The sequence below is a fragment of the Bos javanicus genome, chromosome 19 (genome assembly GCF_032452875.1).
Source record: "Bos javanicus breed banteng chromosome 19, ARS-OSU_banteng_1.0, whole genome shotgun sequence".
NCBI lineage: Eukaryota > Metazoa > Chordata > Mammalia > Artiodactyla > Bovidae > Bos > Bos javanicus.
This window is the reverse complement of record NC_083886.1, coordinates 41,447,306-41,469,399: the sequence shown is the minus strand read 5'-3', so window position 1 is coordinate 41,469,399 and position 22,094 is coordinate 41,447,306. Positions and strand designations below refer to the sequence as shown.

The window sequence follows — 22,094 nt, the reverse complement described above, 5'->3', positions numbered from 1 at the left end:
ATGACATACAAATGGCACAAAGTTTTCAAAGTACAAGAATAAAAAACATCTCTCACTTCCTTGTCACCCAGATACACAGTTCCACCTCTCCCCAGAGGCAACAACTATTTCCACTTTCTAAGTATAGTCTCTAAAAATAACAAACATAATATATATACTCTTGTTTTTCCTCACACGAGGTAATGTGTAGACACACACATATTGTTCTGTATCTTGCTTTTTTATACTTACCAAAAATATCATGACGGTTTGTCCACGTCAAGATATTATAAATCTGCCCCGTTCTTATTAATTTCTATTTTGTATTCTATGATAATTATCTGGATCTCCCTCCATTTATGTAATTCATTCCCTATAGCTGGACATTTCGTTTTTTCTCTTTTTTTTTCTGCTATTGAAAATAATGAATAATGCTGCCTTGACTAGCTTTGTACTTTACCCCATTTTGCACTTGTGCAGGTATACCTACAGACTGTGTAGATGTAGATATACCTATGAGAGAAATTGCTGGTTAGAGAGTCTATGGAAATTACTGGATTAAAAGGTATGTATATTTTACACAGTGCTAAACAGTCCTACAAGGAGAGCCAACCAGTCCATTCTGAAGGAGATCAGCCCTGGGTGTACTTTGGAAGGAATGATGCTAAAGCTGAAACTCCAGTACTTTGGCCACCTCATCCGAAGAGTTGACTCATTGGAAAAGACTCTTATGCTGGGAGGGATTGGGGGCAGGAGGAAAAGGGGACAACAGAAGGTGAGATGGTTGGATGGCATCACCGACTCGATGGATGTGAGTTTGAGTGAACTCCAGGAGATGGTGATGGACAGGGAGGCCTGGCGTGCTGCGATTCATGGGGTCGCAAAGAGTCGGACACGACTGAGTGACTGAACTGAACTGAACTGAACTGAAACAGTCCTACATAGCGATCATACCAATGTGCTCTTGGTATTAGCAGTCTTTTGTTTAGTATTCATTTATTGCCTGTCTTCCTCCTCTGACCATGAGAAAGATGGCACCTTGGTCATTGCTCTGTCCCCAGAGACTTGCACATGGTAAACTGCAATACCTATTTGATAAATTAGGAGGAATCCTCACTGTAGACTATCCTTCAATTTTTTATTCTAAGAATATGGCCAGTTTGCCTACGAGCCCTCAGCACACTGTACTGTGTGCTTTTGTCTTTCTCCTCCCTAGACTTGGAAGGATTTCTGATTCATCTATTTTTTTCCTAGTGCAATTGCTAACACCCAATAGGGCTCAATAAGGCTGAGTTGAAGGAATGAATCAATGACTTTGCAGGCTGTGACTCACATAAAAAACCAAATCCAAGTTAGGAAACAGATTAAGATGAGGGAGCTCTTGAGCAAGGAAAGGAGGATCTCTGGGCTGAAAAGTGGGGAAATGGAGAAGCCTGCTAATTGTTTCTTCTGGCAGGAAAAGTTCTCAAGAGATGTCCCAAAGAAACAACACCTCATCTCCCATCGGGACAACATGACAGACCTCTCCACCTTTAATCTAGGATTGTTTTCTCCATTGGATAGCCATGAATTTTCAAGGACCTAAAAAATGTTTGAGGCATGAAAAAATTTTCAATGCTAGCTCCAAAATACGATAAGAAAACTGCATAAAAACAATTAATATTTTATTAAAGATGTACAAAATATAGCATTCTGTCAACTATTTACTTAAACTCAATTCAATTTATATATAGTTATTTATAAATTTTATTTAATGTGCATGCTGCCACATTTTAGGATGTTTGATATAATATAGGATGAGGCTTCCTAAATTGAAACCTTGAAAGTTTTAAGAGCGCTGTTTCTCAAAAGGAGAATCCGTACTCTGTCAGTATTTCATCTTCTTTAATCCTAAATTTCCTCATTTTTAAGTAGGAATCTTAGTAAAAATATTCATCCAAGCATTCTAGTAAGAACAAAATAACATATTGCATTATAAAAGAACTAGTCTATCACACATACTTCAGCTATTTTTAACTTTTAAAGAGAGCGAGAAAAAAGAAAGAACTGACCCATCAGATGCAAAATAGTATTAGTACTTGATTATTTTCAGTCAGCTCCTGGAGGGCTGAGTGGTTGTTTTGTTCATTTCAGTTTCCCAATCAGTATCAAACTGGGTGCCCAACTCCAGGGGACACTATTCATGTCATATTGAACTGAAAAAGGTACCATTTGCAGAAAATATAATGTGAATGGGGCACCCCTGAGCACCATTCACAGAACATAAAATATGAATGGTGCTTCCTGGAGCTGGGCCTTACCTTGGTGCTGGGGCTAGGGGCTCAGGAAATGTTTGCTGACAGAGTGAAAGAGTAGAATCCAGGGACTTCCCTGGTGGTCTGTGGCTAAGACTCCGAGCTCCCGGTGCAGGGGCCATGGGTTCAATCCCTGGTCAGGGCACTAGATCCCACATGCCAAAACTAAGACCTGGTTCAGTCAAAAAATTAATTAATTAAAAAAAAAGAATAGATAGAATCCAGAGAGTGGAGTGGAGGAAAAGACAATCATCACACACACACACACACACACACACACACACTAATTATGCTTCAATCCCTGGGTTGGAAAGATCCCCTGGAGAAGGGAATGGCTACCCACTACAGTGTTCTTGCATGGACAGTTCCATGAACAGAGGAGACTAGTGGGCTATACAATCCATGGGGTTGGAAAGAGTCAGACAGGACTGAGCAACTAACACTTTCACTTTCTATTCCCAAAGATCCTCCTCTTAATTTTTCTTGAAATAGGATCTCTCTCTTATTTCAGCGTAGTTTGAATCATGCTGGTGATTTGATAGCCCAGCTTTGGCACCCAAATTCTTATGATAAATTACATTGTTCATTCACTTAAACAAACAAAAACATCAAAAAACTCCATCTTCGGTCTTAGCAAGTGCCTTTGTGTGTGTGTGTGTGTGTACTCAGTCATGTCCAACTCTTTGCAACCACATGGACTGTAATCCACCAGGCTTCTCTGTCTATGGAATTTTCCAGGCACGAATGCTGGAGTGGGTTGCATTCCCTTCTCCAGGGGGTCGTCCCGATCCAGGGATCAAACCCCTGTCTCCTGCATTGGCAGGCCAATTCTTTACCACTGAGCCACCTGGGAAGCCATAAACCAGTTTTAATAAAATTCAAAAGAAATGACCCCAAAAGTTTTCTCATTATCACTTTGTGTGGTCCATAGTCATCTAGATTATGCATATATCTACCTTGACTCTATCACGTCCTTCCTTTGTATGCTTCCCATTGGGGACGTGTTCCTTCTATTTGAAAAATATCTTTTAGTATCCCTTTCACTGAAGGTCTGCAGTGACAAATTCTCTTTGTTTCTGTCAGAAAACATAAATAGTCTTCATTTTGGAGCCATATATATTTTTATATATCAAATCCTAGGTTTTAACAGTTAATTTTCCTTCTGTGTTTTAAATATGTGGCTCTATTGTCTTCTGAATTTTATTTCTACTGAAAGTCAACTGCAAGTCTTAGTATGGCTTCTTTCCATTCAAATGTCATTTTTCTTTTTTTAGCAGTTTGTTGATGATAGATGTGAGTTCCTGTTAGGCTTACCCTGAGGCAAATTCTGTACTAGTGCTGGCAGTAGAGTAGTAAACAAGACAGCAAAGTCCCTCCACAATCTTGCCTGGGAACAGAGACCACCATATGTTATATTCCCTCCACGTGTTATTACTCCTAGAAGCAGTGTTTCAGTTGAGACTAAAAGAATCAGCAGGAGTAAGAATGATATGGACGAGGGGACGAGGGAAAGCCAAGGGCCATGGCCTCTTGAGGGAAGTCCGGAGCAGAGAAGTGAGGGAGATCAGTAGGCAGGAGTCAGATTATGCAGGGCTTGTGGAATTATGATTTTATCTTGAGGCAAGTAGGAGCCAGTAAGGAATTTTAAGGAGAATGATATGGTCAAATTTCAATATTTGGAAATGGAGCATGGGCTGGAGGGGTGTAAGTAGAAGTAGGGGGATGTGTTAAGAGGATACTTTGGATGCCTGGATGACAGATGATGATTTCTTTAACTAGAGTGGTGGTGCCAGTGGAGTTGGAAGATAAATGGACACTTCCAGGTACATTAGGGTGAGGAAATCCGATTAAACTGGGAACAGAAAAATAGCCCTAGCTCAAACAAAGAGGCCCTGGAGAAGAAAGAAGACAGATGTTGATAAAATACCACTTTATTTTGCTTCTTAACCTACCCGGTGTCTCCCTTACCCTAACCCTGTCGCCTTGTTATAAGCAGATAACATTTAGGCGAGGGGCGGGGCAGGCGCCGGCAAAAACCCGGGAACTTGTATTTAAACTGGGGCGGACGTCAGCGGAGAGCAGATGAAAGAACACAAGGCACTTCCGCTTACTCCGGAAGTGAAAGCTCCTAAGTTCCTCCGCAGGCGGAGAGCCAGGGTGGAAGGATGGCCGGGCGGACTGCGCGGCTGGTATTGCTGGCAGGAGCAGCCGCGGTAGCAAGCGGCTCCCAGGGCGACCGCGAGCCAGTGTACCGCGACTGCGTGCTCCGGTGCGAAGAGAGGAACTGCTCGGGGGGTGCACTGAAGCACTTCCGCTCCCGCCAGCCAATCTACATGAGTTTAGCAGGTAAGCCACACCCCGCGGTAGGCCCCGCCCAATGATCTTGGCCCCGCCCCCTAATACCACTCTGTAAAGATGTACCTTAGTTCCTCCCTCGGGTCCATTATGGGTGTGAGTGAGTGGAGCCCCAGAGTGATGATAGCCTGTCAGCCAGGAGCTTCGTTTACTTTTTATTTATTTAGTCAAATGGGCATTTACTACCGCCTGGGTACAAAGTACTGGAATGACACTGAAATCAGCCCCCAGGGTCCTGCCACTGGGGGCTCATAATGCAATGAGATGGTATTTCGAGCCCCCAAGGATTCTTAGATTAAGTAGCATGTAGGGGAGGAAGGAATCGTTTCTGACTTTGAAGAGCTAGGGGCACTGATTAGCTTGGACATGCCTGAAAGGAAGGTCTTCCCGATAGATGCATTAAATTTAGGCCTGTGGCCATAGTGGGCACTTACAGTGTGACAGGTGTCAAAATAGTTATTTTTCACAACAACCCTTAGAGGTTGATTCTCTTAACCTGATTTTTACAAATGAGGAGACTCAGAGAGGTTAGGTGTCCTGTTCAAAGTCACACAGCCAGTAACTAGTAGAGTTTTCAGTTCTGGCCTGTTTGACTACCAGTTTGTTCTCTTTACTGTCTTTTGTTTACCACACAGAAAGAACAGAGAGTGGAGGCCCTGGGTAGATATGGACACATCCTGCAGCTTGGTTTACTCAGGGAGCAGGGTGCCTGAAAAGGAGTCATGGGAAATAAAGTTTAAAAGGCAGGGTGGGGCCTCCAAAGTCAGAGTGAAGAACCTGAGCTTCATTTTCATAGGCGGGGGTTAAGATGACAAGGATTTCTTCCTGGGGAGTGAGAGAAAATCCTGTATTCAGGAAGAGCAAACGTGAACCCAAATGTCCACAGATGGGTCCATCAGATGCGGAAATCTCCGTCTTGGGTGAAAGGAGAAGAGACATCTCTATTTGCTCACTGTACACTCTAACACACACACACACACACACACACACACACGCACGCACCTTTCCCTCGTGTGTATGTTGCACCATCACTCATCCATCCAAGCAGAAAGTTAGGATTTTCAGATTTCTTCTGGTTTTCTCCAACCTGCAGGCCCTCTTGGCTTGTGTTTGGGTTGGAGCCCCTTTGGGGCTATCTCTGTGCCTCCCTGTGCTGGGGAATCCACCAGGCCATATTTATCTGTTTCAGGTTGGACCTGTCGGGACGACTGTAAGTATGAGTGTATGTGGGTCACCGTTGGCCTCTACCTCCAGGAAGGTCAAAAAGTGCCTCAGTTCCATGGCAAGGTGAGCTGGAGGGTCAGGTTAAGTATATGGTGGGAGTAAGATGCCTCTAGTTGGATCACGCTGTTGAAGCAAGCCAAAGTGTGGGGTGATGAGTGTGTGTTTCCTGTCCTCAAAACATGCTGGTTTTCGTATCATCAGATGGGAACAATGTGTCTTGCCTCTGGATCTGAGGTAACAAGATCTGGGAGGTTTTGGGGTCTCCTCAGGGAGTGGTGCTGGGCTGCTTAGAGTGGTTGAGATGCCCACCTTGCTACAAGGACAAATTCCCAGAGTGTCCCCTTGGTATGCTCTCTGTTGCTTCTTCAGTAGGGGTCTGGATTTAAAATAAAAATACCCCCTCAGATTGCCCAGTGAGGCACAGAGGCTCAGCTTGCTGATACCCTTTGATCCAATAAGATCTTATTCTAGGCTGTTGCGGCTGGTAAGAATTATTCTCCCCAGCTTGTCACAGAGTAAGGTGAGGCTCAGAGGGCTGTGGTCAGTGGTAGAAGATGGATTAGTTCTTGTGTCTTCTAGATGACAGGTCTGTGCTGCTTCCACCAACCATACTGAGCCATCAGCACTGGCCTGCCTTGTCTTCCTAGTGCTGTGAATGCTGGCCAGGATAGAGGGATGACTCTCAGCCAGGGAGCGCAGGGGAGCTCGTTGACCTGAAGAGGGACTGCATCTGAGGCTTTGGCCAAGGTCCAGAGCTCAGGAGCTGGCTGGGGACCTGGGGATGCAGCAGGTCAAGCAGAGGTGGGTGGGGCCAGCTGGGCATCGCCTGCCCCTCAGGCCCCCTCCATGTGCTCCTTTTTCAGTGGCCCTTCTCCCGGTTCCTGTGCTTCCAAGAGCCAGCTTCTGCTGTGGCCTCTTTCCTCAATGGCCTAGCCAGCCTGGTGATGCTCTGTCGCTACCGCACCTCTGTACCAGCCTCCTCCCCTATGTACCCCACCTGCGTGGCCTTCGCTTGGGTAGGTAACCTGGTAGGATTCCTGTTCTACACCCTCATCTGAGAACGAGGAAGCCTTAGATCCCCATTCTCACCCACCTAGCTTCCCCTCAATTTTCCAGGGTTAAACCTGCAGCTGTGGGGTGGTCCAGCCTGGGGAGAGCAGGGAAGGTGCTGAATCAGGCCTTTGCCTTCTAGAAGATCCTGGGTCCGGCTGTCTGAGAGGGAGGGAGAGAGGAAAGAGACCTTGATCTCGTCCCGAAGCAGGAAGCTGCTCAAACACCAGTAGGACAGTTTACAGACACAGAAGGGAGACGGGTGGTAGGAGCATGCTGGGACCACAGGTCTTTCCCAGGACCCCTGTGGAGGCTTCAAAGCCCTGTCAACCCCAGCCGAGCCCTAGAGGCAGTGGCAGCGACAGTACTCTGTCTAGAGCTTAGACCATCCCTAGAGAAGCTGAAGTGTGTTCCATCTGAGTATCCAGAGAGGTCTCTGAGCTTCACAGAGTGGCTGGTCAGAAGAGCCAGCATCTGGGGCCTGGAGCTGTGTGAGCAACAGGGACTGTGGTACAGATACAAACCACAAGCACCTTGGGGAGGGCATGAGAGGTTGCAATGGATGTCTCTGGATCAGAACTACCACGGTAAACCTTAGGGAAACAGCCCCCACTCACCTTGCTTCCATCAAAGCAGCCATTTGTTCAGGTGTTGAGTGCCTACTATGTGCGAGAGATCCAAAAGCATATAAAAACACATGGGTCCCCACCCTCTGGTGCCAGTCACATAAGTACACAACTGAATGTAAAAGGTCAGCTATAAACCAGTGCAGTGAAGGCTAGATCAGTGCTGTGGGGGGTGTGGTGGGGTCTAGACCCGCACGGGGCAATCCAAGAAGGCTTCCGTGAGGAAGGGGTATTGAGGTCAAACCAGAATGATGGGTGAATGTGCACTGGCAGGACAGAGTGTAGGTTATATGAGGACATGAACGCCAGGAAGCCAACCAGGCAGGAAGCTGGGAGGGGGTGTGCAGCAGGTGAGCGGGTGGGCAGCAGGTGGAGCCTGGAGATGGATAGAGGTGGAGAGCCTGCAGGCATAGTAACACTTTAGATCTTGACTCTCACAACCTCATAGTAACACTTTAGATCTTGACTCCCAAAACCTCATAGTAACACTTTAGATCTTGACTCCCAAAACCTCATAGTAACACTTTAGATCTTGACTCCCAAAACCTCAGGAAGCAATGAGGGTTTCAGAGAAGGGGCTTCGTGAATACATTTGCCGTTCTGGCCTCTGTGTAGAGGCCAGGTTGGAGGAGGCAGGAGTGGATGCAGAGCCTATTTGGTAATTTTCGTGTAGGGCACAGTAGCTAGGCTGGAGAGGTGGCACAGGTCTGGGGAAGGAGGGGCATTAAAGAGAAGTGTGTTTGAGCTGTGTTTTGGAGGTAACATTAAAATTTTTTAATGCGTTTCTTTAACAAACCCATGCACAGCTCTTACTCTGTGCCAGGTATCATTCTAAGCATTTTATAAATATTAACCTTGTTAATCCCGTAAAAAGCTTATGAGGTAGGTAGTAGTATTGTCCTCAGTTTACATCAAGGAAACCAAGGACTGGAAAGTTTAAGTTACCTGCCCCAGGAGCCAGGGTTTGGCCTGGCATCTGGCTCCAGAGTTTACACTCTTACCCCATCTTGGCTGTGAGGCGACCTAAGATGAGAAGTGAGAAATCAAGGACAAGCCCTGTGCTTCTGCTTAGAAGACAGTGATAGAAACTGTGAGTGTGGATGTCATCACCAGCGGGGAGCTTGGTGAGAAGAGAAGGGATCTGGGATAGAGGCCTGGGAAACCCCAAAACTTAACGGCTGAATAGGGGAGGAGGAGCCAGCAATGCAGACAGAAGGAGTGGCCAGAGGGGCAGGTGGAAAACCACAGGGCCATCGTGTGGTCGGGGGAGCCCTGGGACAAGGATAAGAAGGAGTCAGCCATTCTCCTGAATTCTACTTCAGTCAAATAGGATGAGACTGAAGGTCTCTGCGGACCTTGGGGAAGCTGATCGTGTCAAGAGCTGGAAGTCTAGGCCAAACCTCGGACTTCAGAGATGGGGACTGGAAGGAGGGCCAGAAGGAGGCTGTGGAACCTCTGGGAAATGGTGCTCCTCCCTAATACTTTCCATTCAATAATATTCATAATCTTTATCAGTTATAGAACTCAGATCACAGGATGGGCATGGTCCTAAGTTCTATACGTACATTTTCTTGTTTAATCTTCATGATATCACTGCAAGCCCTGTGGAAGACTCAGAGCGGGGAAACATACCCAAAGTTATCAGCTCACAAGGTGGTGACTAGTGGAGACAGCGTGGCCCCCAGGGCTGTCTGACTCCAGGGCCTGAGCACCTAGCCCCCTCTGGGCTGTCTCCACATGTGCTGCTGCCTGTTTGTGGGTATCTGCTGTGGGTAGAGACGGGTTCATGCTTGTGGTGGCTGAAGCCCCCATCCCAAGGAGCTAAGCTGAGTGCGAGGTGCAGGTCTGGCCAGTCTGGGAGGCAGGATAGAGGCTGAGGCAAAGAGGGCTCAGGGAGCGAGCCTGGCGAGCTATGAGGTGGAGACCACATCGTCTGGGTGGAGGAGTCTCTCAGGGAAGCACGGGAAGGAGGGGAGCCTGCATCTCCTTCTACGGGATCCGTAGGCCTCGTCAGGCTTAGACATGTGCCCAGAGGGGAGAGGACGTTGGATTCCCACCTCCTGAGCTGGGGGCCCGGCAGGAGCGAAGGTGCAGAAGCTGGTCAGTGTGGGGCCTGGACCAGCATCCTTGGGAAGGTCAGCCTGACTGCTGTGACTGGCTGAAGGGCAGACGAGGGAGTTAAGAGGGAGCAGAGAGGGCTCTGAGTGCCGGACTGAGGGGCCAGAATTGTGTAGACTGGGGCCTGGCATCATTCCAGCCTGTCACTGGTGGGACAGAGCCACCACTCCCTGTTTTTGCCCTCATGCAGAGAAGTGAATTTGGTCCTGGCTAGACGCTGACTCCTTGGAAGGAAAGTTATGACCAACCTAGATAGTATATTCAAAAGCAGAGACCTTACTTTGTCAACAAAGGTCCGTCTAGTCAAGGCTATGGTTTTTCTAGTGGTCATGTATGGATGTGAGAGTTGGACTATAAAGAAAGCTGAGCACCGAAGAATTGACGCTTTTGAACTGTGGTGTTGGAGAAGACTCTTGAGAGTCCCTTGGACTTCAAGGAGATCCAACCAGTCCATCCTAAAGGAGATCAGCCTGGGGTGTTCATTGGAAGGAATGATGTTGAAGCTGAAACTCCAATACCTGATGCAAAGAGCTGACTCATTTGAAAAGACCCTGATGCTGGGAAAGATTGAGGGCAGGAGGAGAAGGGGATGACAGAGGATGAGATGGTTGGATGGCATCACCGACTCAATGGACGTGGGTTTGAGTGGACTCCAGAAGTTGGTGATGGACAGGGAGGCCTGGCATGCCACACTTCATGGGGTCGCAAAGAGTCAGACACGACTGAGCGGCTGAACTGAACTGAATGCAAGCAGGAAAGGTGGGGAAACTGAGGAGAGTTCTCTTGTCCCCTTTCCCTTGGCATTCTTCCAGGGACACTGATGCCTGCCCTTACTGCCCCCTCGTCCCTGCCCCTGTTATCACAGGACAGTCCTGCCTGAACTGTCTGAACTGAACTCAGAGCCTCCTGGGGTAGACACGCTGGTCTGAGGGCACCTCAGAGAGTTCCTGCCTTCATCTTCATAACGCGTGCCAGAGGCTGGTGGTCGCTTCACAGCTCTCACTTTGATCCCGCCTGATTCTGGGGTCTTTCGTCTCACTGGCATCTGCCACTCAGCTTCCGTCTTGGCGAGGATCATACCTCCCAGGTGTGTCCTGCCGTCCACTATGACAGGGCCCTTAGGGACACAGCCAGTGATGCCAGGTTGGGAGAGGACAGATACCTGCGGCCTGTGTCTTAGGACACCCTGAGGACATGGGGCCCCCTCTTCGTGCCACCAGGAGGCCCTCGAGGGACAGAGCCTCAATGCCCACACTCTCTGATGATCCAGTGTGGCTTTTACACTCGATCTTGTGTATTTGCAAGACGGAAAAATCCCAAGCTGTGTGGAGGTTGTGACTGTGGATTTTGTTGTAGGCTGGGTTTTCTGGAGCGACTGGGGCTCCTGATTTTTAGTGAGTTGGGGTGGGGAGGCCCCCCCACCTGCTCCAGGTGAGGTCTTGGGGAGGGGAAGGGGCCTCTGCAGCTTTTTCTCCAGCACTTAGCAGTGCTGACGAAGCTTTGGCATAAGAAGTCAACCCCTGCCTTGACATTTAGACCTGAACTTGGGCTGGGCAGCGGCCAGGCTTTGGAGGATCCCACCACAGACCTTTGGCTTCATGGAACCGGAGGCCCCTGCTCTCTGCCAAAGCTATGAGGCTAAACTGGTTCTCTGTCCCTTCATCCAACAAGGAAAGGTCCTTTGGGTAGAGTGAGGATGGGGTGCCAGGAAAGGCCAGACTGTCTCTTCCGGATGGTTTATAGTGGTGGGGACTAACTGTACCCGACCTGTGCTGAGGAAACTGGGAGAAGATACAGCAGAATGGTGACTAGACTTCCGGAAGGACGTCCCTACGGTCAGACAAGCGCCAGTGGAACAGGCAATGGCAGGAAATCAAGGAATCCTTTTTGATGGTGGAAAAAGTCCCCCTCCTCCCATCTCCATCCACTTCTTGCCCACTTCTCTCTCAGGAGTGAACTGGGGCTGGCTTGCCCTGCCTGAGGCCTCTGGGAGAGGGGGGCAGGATGGCAGCAGGCATCATATTTAACATTCTGCCTCCCCCACTTCTGAGACAGCAAGCTATTTAAAGACCCACTTGTCCCCACCGCGGCGGTGTCAATGACAGCCCCGAGCACTGGGGCTTAGCACTGGGGTCGAATTCTTGACAGATCTGGCTCACTTGGCATCCAACCAGTTTCACGGCTGTGATATTTTTGTCTCAATTTTCTTATCTTCCAACAGACTGAAACAGCCTCCTGCTCTCCTCCACTCAGACCGCCGTGTCCCCCTCCAGTTCCACCCTCCTTGGCACCCTGCCCCTGGCCTCCCCCTTCCTTCAGTGTCCATGCAAAGCTCTTGGCGCCCGTGGCCCTCCTGGCCTGTCTGATTGGCCAGTTACCACCCCCCAGCCCCGGCTCCCCCGTGGCCCTCCTGGCCTGTCTGATTGGCCAGTTACCACCCCCAGCCCCGGCTCCCCCGTGGCCCTCCTGGCCTGTCTGATTGGCCAGTAACCACCCCCAGCCCCGGCTCCCCCATTCTACTCAGGCTTGGCCGAGGAGCCTGGGAGCAACCATACACTTGGGCCCTCCTGTCCTTCACATCCTTCTGTTCCTAAACTTGAGCCTTAATGACAAACTCTGAGTGAAGAGAAGTAACCTCTTTTCGGTGCATCCTGGTTGGGTCGCTCAGGAGCAGGAAGGAAGGGGCTCAGAGGGGGCTCTTCCTACAGCTGTGGCATCTGTGTTCTGGGACCAAGAGACCCTGGGGCTCCGTGGTTTTCCCTGGAACATTGTGACCTTTGAGGAAGGGCAGTGGTGGGGGTCAGTTCCTGGACATGAAGAAGGAAACAGATATTTCTGGGCTACCTACTGTGTGCCAGGCCCAGGAATAGCCACCACTTACTGAGTGGTTTCGTTGTGCCTGGTATCTTGCAGACATCGTCCTGAGGACCCTCTTGTGCAGCGGGTGCTGTTCTGAACCCTGTTTTGTATGTGAGGCAACTAAGGCTCAGAGAAGCTATTATTTGCTCAAGATCACACAGCTGTTTAGGGGTTGAGACAGAACTTGAACCCAGAGTCCATCTCATGATGGAGGCTCCAGACATCCTCCCCCCAGCCTGGAACTGTGGCTGGGCCAAGGCAGATTTGGAGAGACCACCCTTTCTCAGACTAGACTTCCCTGGCCTCCAAGGAGAGTGGGAGACGGACTTGGGCTCTTTGGCCCTGGTTCTGTAAAGGGGTGTGAGGATCCTACGCTGGTCAGCAAGGTAGGGAGAACTAAGTGCTAATGTTGAACCCTGTCCTGAGCACTGTGCTGTACACTATACTTGTTTTGTTGGTTAAATCCTTATCAATACTATGATTATTCCCATTTTACAGATGAGAAAACTGAGGCCCAACAAGGCTAACTAACTTGCCCAAGGACACACAGGAAATGCAGAGGCAGGATTTGAACCCTGGCAGTCTGGCCCTAGGGCCTGCACTCTTAATGACACTATCTCCCAAGTCTGAGGAGGGGGTCAGAAGAGGAGCCCCCCATAATGAGACACTCCCCAGGGGAAAGGGGACTTTTCAGGGTGCAGAGTCCAGGCTTCAGGTGGGTCTCTGTAAGTGGAAGGCACCCCGGGGAGGCAGTTGGACGGGGGACCAAACAACCCCAGTCCCTGTCCCATAGAGCGAAGCCCTAGCCCTGTGCATTCCCCCACAAGCCTCCAGCTGCCACTTCGTCTGCCTGTTACCTCCCCATTCCTGCCATGGGTGACAAGGAGACCTGGCTGGCTGCCATTGCCTGCTGCCTTCCCCCCTGCCTCCCCGTCACATTGGCTTTCAGGGCCACTTCCCTCCCCAAGGATGTCCCTGTGCCTGGCCTGCCCAGGAGACCTGGCCCACGTGATTACCTGGGTCCTGTCTCCAGCACTGAGCCTGCTTCTCTCCCTACTCTGACCCGAGCATCACAGACTTCACAGAAGCAGAGTCTGAGGAAGGTCTTCGTCCTGTTCCATTTTCCAGCCTACAGACCAGCGCCCATTACCATCTCTGGGGAAGGGGGTCCAGTCTCCAGGGATGGGACAGGATGGCTGTCCTCCAAAGACCTGGATTAACCACCTGACATCAGGGCTGGCAAGGGGACAAAGGATCACTTTGGGCACCCCCTGATTTGTCCCAGGGGGGAGCTTGGGCCCAGAAGGGCAGGGCCTGTGCCCAGGTCATGAGGAGCAGAAGCAGCAAGAGTCAGCCCTGAACCCAGGCCAGACGGCCTCACCAGGCTCCCTGAGCCTCCAAAGACTTCCAGGCTTGAGCAGCTTTGCAGCAGAGCTTAGGCCTCCACCCCATTGCTCTCCCCAATTCCTCACAAGCCCCCTCGAGCCTGTGTTAGGGAACTCATCCTACCACCTGACCTTCCTGCTGCATACCAGGGGGAGAGTGGTTTTTTACCCTGCTCCCTCTGCCCCTGCCTGGTCAGTTTTCCTGGTACACTGGACCAAGTGAGCAGCTCCTGGCCTTCACCCATCTCTGGCAGGCCTGTACCACCCTAGTGCACCCCTCCCCACCCCCAGGGCCTTCCAGGCCAGACCTTGGCCGCTTCTTCCTTGACTGGTTTCCCGGCCCTCCCACCCAGCCCACCCTTCTTTCAGTAAGTTGGGTTTCAGCAGTCCCTGAAAAAAAATGCCACCACCGACTCCCACGAGAGTGAGGGCTTATTTGCAAGATGATTTGTACTCTCTCCTTGCAGTTAATTTCCAGGAGAAAAGCCTCCAGCAGTCCCTTGGGCCCTTGCCCACCACAGCCCCTCCAGCCCTGCTCCTTTGCTCCTCCCAGATCCAAGCAGCAGCCACTGGCCTGGCGGGTTGGGCCGGCCCAGCCAGGGGAAGGCTGGGCTTCCTCCTCAGAGACTTGGCCCATGTGGGATCTGCTTGATCTCCCTCCCTTGCTTGCTTGCTCCAGACACACCCCAAGCTGGCTCAAGCCCCTCCACCCCACCCACTTCATTCCCGCCCCCAGAGGCTGAGGTCACTGGCTCCCCTGGCCCGGGTGGTGCTGTCATCACCTGCTAGTTGGGGGAGGAGGTGAGGTTCCCCGGGGGCTGTTGTCTTAGCCACTGAGTAACCAGGGAACTTGACTGCCGGAACTGGTTCCCAGGCCAGGCGGGAACCTGTGGAGGCTGCAGCGTCGCAGCCTTGGGGGGGTTCAGGGGTGGGAAGCTTGAGTGTGAGGGACCCAGACTGGGTTGGGTGGAGGGGCATGGGTTTGTTCAGGACCCAGGGAAGCATGTTTCTCAGCTCCCCTTCCCCAAAGTGAGATGGAGGTGGACCCTCTGGGGGGGCTTCCCCGCCTCTGGGCGCCAGGCTCACCAGCCGCCTCTCTCCTCAGGTCTCCCTCAATGCTTGGTTCTGGTCCACAGTCTTCCACACCAGGGACACCGACCTCACAGAGGTGAGCGCCCTCCCACTCCATCTTCTGCTGGGGACAGTCCCGGAGGACAGGGACAGCGGTGGGGCAGCCCTGGCTCTTACTTCTCCTGCTGACTGGGTTCACAGGACACTTGCTTTGTGCAGAGCCTTTTCAGCCTGTTAGTGCACTTGAGCCTCACTTGACCCTTGTGAGGCAGGTGTGATTACTGGCTCTTCTTAACTGGTGCGGCAGCTGAGCATTTGACAGGTGAGATCACTTGCCTAGGATCCCTCAGCCAGTGAAGGGGGGCAATCCAGACTCGAGCCCTCAGCTGTTGAACCCAGACTGCACTCTGAAGTCTGCGCATGCTCTTCCATTCTGGAGTCTTGGCCGGCACACCTCTAAACCCTTGCTGCTGAGTACATTTTTTTGTTAAATTGTATAATGTGAATACAAGGGTCAGTCTATTGAACTCAGACATAGAACAGTGATAGAGGAAAGGAACATGAGACATCCCCACTGGCCATAGGCCTGGGACTCCCACATTAGACTCTGGCTCTCGCCACCCCCATCCCTGTTGGGTCTTCTCGGGGTCCTACCTTCTGTGAAGCCTTGTCCACGGCCTACTCCCCTCACACTGGTCCCTCATCCAGCTCTCCTTGCCCTCAGAAAATGGACTACTTCTGTGCCTCCACTGTCATCCTGCACTCCATCTATCTGTGCTGTGTCAGGTGAGCCCGTCTTGGCTGCTATGGGGGCAAAATGGGGTCCTGGGGGCGGAAAGTGGTCACCAATCTCCCTGCCTGGGGTTGCTGTTCCAGGGCTTTCATCACGCATGCACATAGCATCCAGACGGATCTGGAGGGGACTCCGTGATGGGATGGGGGGCCCTGGCTCTTTCCAAGGAGCTCTATAGCACACGGTCACAGGCTGCCCCTCTGGGACTGTAAGCCTGCCCTGCTGGCCTGGCTCCCCTGCATGGCTGCTGGGGTGAGGGGGGTACTTCAGGGAATGCTGCTGTGGGGACCGGTCACTCTCAGTCTGAGCAGCTCTGTGTGGCGGGGCAGGACCGTGGGGCTGCAGCACCCGGCCATGGCCAGTGCCTTCCGGGCCCTCCTGCTGCTCTTGCTGACGGCGCATGTTTCCTACCTGAGTCTCATCCACTTCGACTACGGCTACAACATGGCCGCCAACGTGGCGATCGGTGAGGCGGGACGGGCTCTGGGAGGATGGGGCCGTCTGCGGAACTGCCGGCTCGGGGTGGAGGTGGGCGTTCGTGCTGTCCCCAGAGAAGGAGGTTCTAGAGAGACCCTTAGGGTGAAGGAAGAAGAAAGAATTTGGGGGTAGGAGAGAGGGGCGGTTGGGGGGAGGCTCCTGAGGGTGGCTCTGGGGTCACAGAGGGGAGACTTGGGGAGGAGAGAAGGAGTCCAGGGAGTGAGCCTCTTCCCACCCCCGCCCGCGCCCAGGCCTGCTGAACGCGGCATGGTGGCTGGCCTGGTGCCTGTGGAACCAGCGGCTGCCGCATGTGCACAAGTGCGTGGCGGTGGTCCTGCTGCTGCAGGGGCTGTCCCTGCTCGAGCTGCTGGACTTCCCGCCTCTCTTCTGGGTCCTGGATGCGCATGCCATCTGGCACATCAGCACCATCCCCGTTCACGTCCTCTTCTTCAGGTGGGTGCCTCTCCCTGCCCAGCACTCACCTCTGTGCCGGCTTCTCAGAAGCCTCTGTGCACCTGCCACCCACCCACCTGGCCAGCTTGCCTGCACCACCCGCCCCCGCCCCCAGGGGACGCTCTCAGAGCTGTGCCTTGCCTCAGTGGGCTCCCCTCTCCGCCCACAGCTTTCTGGAAGATGACAGTCTCTACCTGCTGAAGGAGTCAGAGGCCAGGGTCAAGCTGGACTGAAGGCACTGGAAGCAGATCTGCCCTCTTGAGAATCCTGTCTGTCCCTGCTGGCTCCCCTTCTCCCCCGAAGTCCTTGAGATGATTTGTTTTCCTTTCAGCATCTTGAACTTGGACATGAAGGGTGTGGGCCCAGAATCATGTAACCTGCCCACCCTTGCTCACCCCCACATGACCCCCACAGGTCTTGGCAGACCTGGCCTCGTAACATCAGGGGCTAGAAAATGGGCAACCTCTTTGGTCCCTGGAGCTGAACTGGACTGGAACTGTGTTCTTAGCTCCACTGAGAGAAGGCTGTCTCTCCCTTCCTGTCAGCCTCCTCCTCACATCCCCTCACTGCCGGGATGATTCCCAGAACCCTCTGTCTAGCTGGGAGACCAGGTAGCACAGCCTTTGGGGATACAGTGAGGTCCCTTCTGCTACCCCTGTGCCCTCCTCGGGGCACCGCTAGGTGGCACTAGATGCTTGCTCTTGGGCTGCCCGTTTCCCAGCAGATCTTCTCATGGGATCTAGAGGAAGTAAGCTGTTGGGATTGGGGAGCAGTCTCACTAAGACTTACTCCAGTCAGACCCCCGGGAGGCCTCACCGCACTCCCTCTTTGGAGCCAGGACCCCAGAGAGCGTAGGACAGGAATCCCTCTGGCCCCTGAGCTGCTGTTCTGGTTGGGAGCCCACACATGAGTGTGTGAGGGAGACCAAGTGTGTAGGTTGATGGGGTGGTGGGTGCAGATCTGGTGTGTGTGGGATGCCGGGTGGGGTGGTGAGCATTGGCCTTGTTGCAGTGCTGATGTGTGTGAGTGGTTTTGAAGTGTGTTGTTGGGGGACAGGCAGGTTAGTGTGGGTTAGGGGAATGTGCAGAGACTGAACGTGAGTGCAAGGGAGTGTGAGTTGGGAGGGGATCAAATCATGTGGACAACCACTGACTGAACACCAGCTCTGTACACAGCCCAGGCCAGGCAGAGAGCCAGGATGTCCTCAAGATCTGGCAGGGGTAAGAGTATCCAGGTTGCATGTGTGTTTATGTGTTCCTTTCTTTTGCACTCCCCTCTCTACAAACCTCATAGAGCTCCCACACAACTCAAGATCACCCCCAGAATCAGCCCCTTGGGAGGCAGAGGGAGGAAGGAAAATGGGGATCCTCCTTGCCTAGACATGGTTTGCCATCCCCTACCCCAGTGCTCTGCCTGCTAAGCCCCTTTGCCACTTCCTGACCCAGGGCGGGGGGATAAGGAGCAATCTGGGGGAAGAGGGGAGAAGACCTTGGCTGGGTCTAGTCTCTGGTCTTCCCAGAAGCAGGCAGGGGCAGTGCTGTGCCTACGCTGTGGTAAAGGTGACCCCTGCCAGTTGCCAGCAGCCATAGCACATTCCTGCTCCACACGGATAGAACACATGGAGCTCCAGAAACTTTCCATCCCACGGCCGTCTCTGATTGGAGCAGGGAGTCTGCTCCTCTTCCCCTCCCTAGGGGTAAGGGCGCTGAGCTAGGACTCCAACCTCAGGGACTTGGGTGGCCCGTGTTAACTTCTTTTGATACTAAGAACTATTTTAAGGTGAGGAGGGTGGCAAGGGACATTCTTAATAAACCAATTCTCAGCCTCACCTACTGTTTTCGATCTCATTTGTGTGAGTAGGATGGACTGGAGGGAAGAAGACAGAGCTGGCTGGAGGCAGCAGAGGGGCAGAGGGGTCTCTAGCTAGGAACGTGGGAGTGGGGATGGCAGGAACTAGATTCAGGGCAACAGCAGATATGGATGGAGCTCCTGTCCCACTTATCGTGGGGGCTGGAGGGAGTTGGTGCCTGTTTTTCTCCCCTGCCATCTCTGGGTCTTTGTGACTGGATGGTAGCTCCACTGGCCACAAGTTCCACTTACATCTCCTTCCCCTTCTGGGTTCCACTAAGCTCCACTTCTATTTATTGGTTCTTAACCTTTCTGAGCTTCCCCTGCAAGTAGGGTACTGCTGAGCGTGGAGATGGAAGGGACCTAGCAGGTGTGGGGCACACAGCAGATGCTGAAGGAGCTCCCTGTGACCCTGGCCTTCCTTAGTTTGGGAAGAATGAGTGTACAGAAACTGACCTTTCTGGAAGCTTCTGGGGGGAAAAGGCCAGGGCCGATGCCTCCCATACCCCCACAACACAAGTCAGAACCCTTCCCCGGAGAGCCACAGACGGCACTTACACCAACTGACGGACTTATTTCTTTATTAGAGGCCACCTCAGACAACAGGGAGTCTAGGCGGGTGAGGGCCATTGGCCCTGCGTGCACGGGGGCCTCACACCCCCACCTTCTGGGCCCAGGTGAAGAAGATGCCCTTGACATCGTCTACACCTGTCTGAAGGTGGGCAGGCATGGTGTAGGTGCGCAGATCCCGCACCTCATAGCCGCTCCGCACCAGGGCCTCCCTCACCTCCTCCTCGCGCACGGGCACCACCGCCAGCCTGGCCTCCCCAGCCAGGTACCATGACTCCTCCAGGGCTCCGATGAGGAGGAGGTGCCCCCCAGGCCTCAGCAGTGTGGTGATGTGGTCCAGGGCCCGCTGGAAGCTGGCCAGGTCTGGACTCACAGCCTCCAGGCAGAAGGCAGAGACCAGGGCGTCGGCAGGCAGGGGTGCCAGGCCTCCAGCACCCAGGGGCTGGGGCCGGTGCACATCGATGGGCAGGATCCTCTTCACCCTGGCTCGCAGCTGGCACTCCTTCTCCTGCCAGGATTCCCTGTTTGGGGGCAGAAGGCAGGGTCAGGACCAGGGTTCTGGCCCCCCACACTCAGTTCTCTGTTGGATCCCACCAGCCACTTCCGGGAAACCCCCTACCCAACCCTCAACCCCCCAGCCCTTACCCCTTGCCCTCGATGAGGCAGACATGCTGGCTGTACACGCTCCAGTCAAAAGCCCCAGGCTCTTCTCGCAGCCAGAGCCTCAGCTCCTGGCGGTTCACCTCCAGGAAATCTGTCATGGTGATGTCCTCAAAGTGGGCACAGGCGCTGAGCAGCTGGTATATAGTGGGTCCTGAACCGATGTCAATGAGGGTGCGGCCAGACACCTTACCTGGATGGGCAGAGGAAGTGGGCCCCGGTGCTAGGCCTGCAGCCCCCAGCCTCAGTCACTGCCTCCCTTTCCTGCTTCTTCCCTGCTTCTCTCTGTTCCTTCTCCTGGTGTTGAGTGAGTCTCTATCTGGAAAAACCATTAGCTCTGGAGTTAGACGGACCAGGAGCTAAGTCCTGGCTCCAGCATCGGCTGACTTACCTTGGGAAATGAACTTAACCTTTCTGAGACTCAGGTTCCACAACCATTAACTATGCCTACCAGTGAGGATTAAGTTGGGGAAACTCAGATGCCTGGCAGCCCCTCTCCTCTGCCTGTTCCCAGCGTTCTGCCTTCCCCACCTCTCCTCTCAGTTCTGAGTGTTCTCCACTCGGAACCCCTCTCCTCATCTCTCTCCTCTCACGTGAGGGTTCCTGCTCCTCTTCCTCTTCTATTTCACCTCTTAATTTGACCTTGGGCTCTCGCGTGCTGCCCCTCTCGTTCCCTGATGAGTTTTTGTCACGTTTCCCCCCGCGCTCACCGGTGGCGAAGGTCTGAGCCAAGCAGCGCAGCTTCCAAGGCCCGACGCCGTCGGGGCAGCTCAGGTCCCCCCTCGGGGGCGCGTAGTTGTTGCGGAGGTAGGCGCGGGGCTCAAAGCGCTGGTAGGCCGAGGACACCGCCGCCAGGCCCGGGTCTGAGTCGGGCACCGCGCCCGCCGCCTGACTCCGGTCTGTCCCGCTCATGCTGCTGCCGCGGCCACCCTTGCGCCCGCTCGCCTTTATCTGCGGCGCGACCCCCGCCCGCCAGCCCTGGCCCCTCCGGTGCGGGGGCGGCGGCTGAGCGATGAGCTGCCTGGGGCCACGCGCTGCGTCTTCCCTATGCCATCCATCTCCTTTAATGTCCCAACAGCAGACACACGGGGGTGGTATGGGGGGGAGCATCCGTCCCCGCCCCTGCTCCACCATTGCTCCCGGCTGCCCTCCACTCTTTGCCTCATCTGCCCTCCAAGACCAGCTCCTGCGCCCTGCCCCTCAGCTTCCTACCCCCAGACTCCATAGACCCCCGCAGCCACCAGTCCCAGCACCTCCACGTCGCCCCTCTCCAGTCCCGCATTCACCCCTTTTGCCTGGCATCCCTTCCCTTCTCTTTTGCCAGAGTTCAAGTTAGCCCTCTCCACAGTTCCCAGCTCCCAGCGCTCTCCACCAAGGGCCCAGTCCCCCGCCAGGCTCCCTATCTCCAGGACACCCTGTCCAACATCCACCCCATTTCTTAGTAAGGCCCCCCCAGCTCCCCTCCTCCAGGCCTCTCTTCAGTCCCAGCGTTCTCTAGCATTCCCATCCCACAGCCCCACCCCCCCGCCCCGCTCCCCACCCTGACTCCAGAAAGGACAGTCCGTTCTGGCCTCCCCCACGGTCTCGGTAGCCCTGGAGCTGCACAGCAGAACTCCAACCCCGCCCGTCAGATGGCAGTGACGATAGGCGAGGCGAGTGGGGCTAATGCGTGCAGCGGAGAGAACAGCCCGGCCTCCCCTGCAGGCCCTGCGGGCTTCCAGCCGCGTATCTCGCGGAAGGCTCAGGATGTTCCCGTCACGTCTAGGGCGAGGGGCCCAGGTGAGGACGGAAGGGCGCAGGGTGCATTCTCCAGGCTGCCAGGGCTCCCAGGGGACACGAGCCCAGCCTCGGACACCAAGGGATTAGGTGTGTCGACTGGTCTGGAGTCTGACCCCTCTCATCTCACAGCCCACACTCCAAGCCAATCTGGGGGAGCAGAACCAGGCCAGGCCTGCTTGGCCCTCCAGGGCCTGCTTGGCACTCCAGGTACCAGACTGTCAAGATGCCAGGTTCTCCCCTCCTATCCCCCCAAATAGGAAGTAGATTCTGCGGAGGCCATCTCCATGGTCTTCCTGGAGTGGGACCCACCTCTGACCAAGTCTAGTGCCTCTCCACCCTGGGTAGGCTACCAGTCCCTGCCAAGATGGAGCCCAGGCCTCCTCCATGCCACCCGCCCCCCACACCTTGTCCAAGAGAAAGTGTCTTCTAGTTAGGCCAGGCAGCCAGGTTGGGGCATGAGTTACTGCAACAGCTGCAGAGGTCACAGACAGGAACCTGACCCCCTACACACACCCTACCCCCAACAACCCACCTTGGGCTCCCAGGCCAGGGA

At 53.5% G+C, this 22,094-nt stretch overlaps 2 protein-coding genes across 4 annotated transcripts; one reads left to right on the top strand and one right to left on the bottom strand.

The window, feature by feature from the left end:
• The first annotated feature begins 3,568 nt into the window (after positions 1-3,568).
• On the top strand, positions 3,569-18,512 carry PGAP3 (post-GPI attachment to proteins phospholipase 3). 3 transcript variants are annotated; one of them, XM_061391668.1, is made up of 8 exons: positions 3,588-4,619; positions 5,818-5,915; positions 6,716-6,868; positions 14,996-15,058; positions 15,686-15,747; positions 16,084-16,220; positions 16,483-16,684; positions 16,854-18,512. In XM_061391668.1, exons 1-8 carry the CDS (start codon positions 4,439-4,441, stop codon positions 16,915-16,917), a joined length of 960 nt encoding a protein of 319 aa, XP_061247652.1. In that variant the 5' UTR covers positions 3,588-4,438; the 3' UTR covers positions 16,918-18,512. The 3 variants fall into 3 exon arrangements, 2 of the variants coding, with proteins under 2 accessions (XP_061247653.1, XP_061247652.1); XM_061391669.1 differs by lacking the exon at positions 6,716-6,868 and having other exon boundaries at positions 3,572-4,619; XR_009731374.1 differs by lacking the exons at positions 15,686-15,747; positions 16,084-16,220; positions 16,483-16,684; positions 16,854-18,512 and adding an exon at positions 10,512-10,733 and having other exon boundaries at positions 3,569-4,619; positions 14,996-15,059.
• Positions 18,513-19,096: 584 nt separating this feature from the next.
• Positions 19,097-21,243, bottom strand: PNMT (phenylethanolamine N-methyltransferase). Its single transcript, XM_061391663.1, has 3 exons — positions 20,473-21,243; positions 19,748-19,955; positions 19,097-19,623 (listed from the first exon to the last, which is right to left on the bottom strand). The coding sequence occupies exons 1-3, from the start codon at positions 20,894-20,896 to the stop codon at positions 19,185-19,187; spliced, it is 1,071 nt and encodes a 356-aa protein (XP_061247647.1). The 5' UTR covers positions 20,897-21,243; the 3' UTR covers positions 19,097-19,184.
• Between the last annotated feature and the right edge of the window lie 851 nt (positions 21,244-22,094).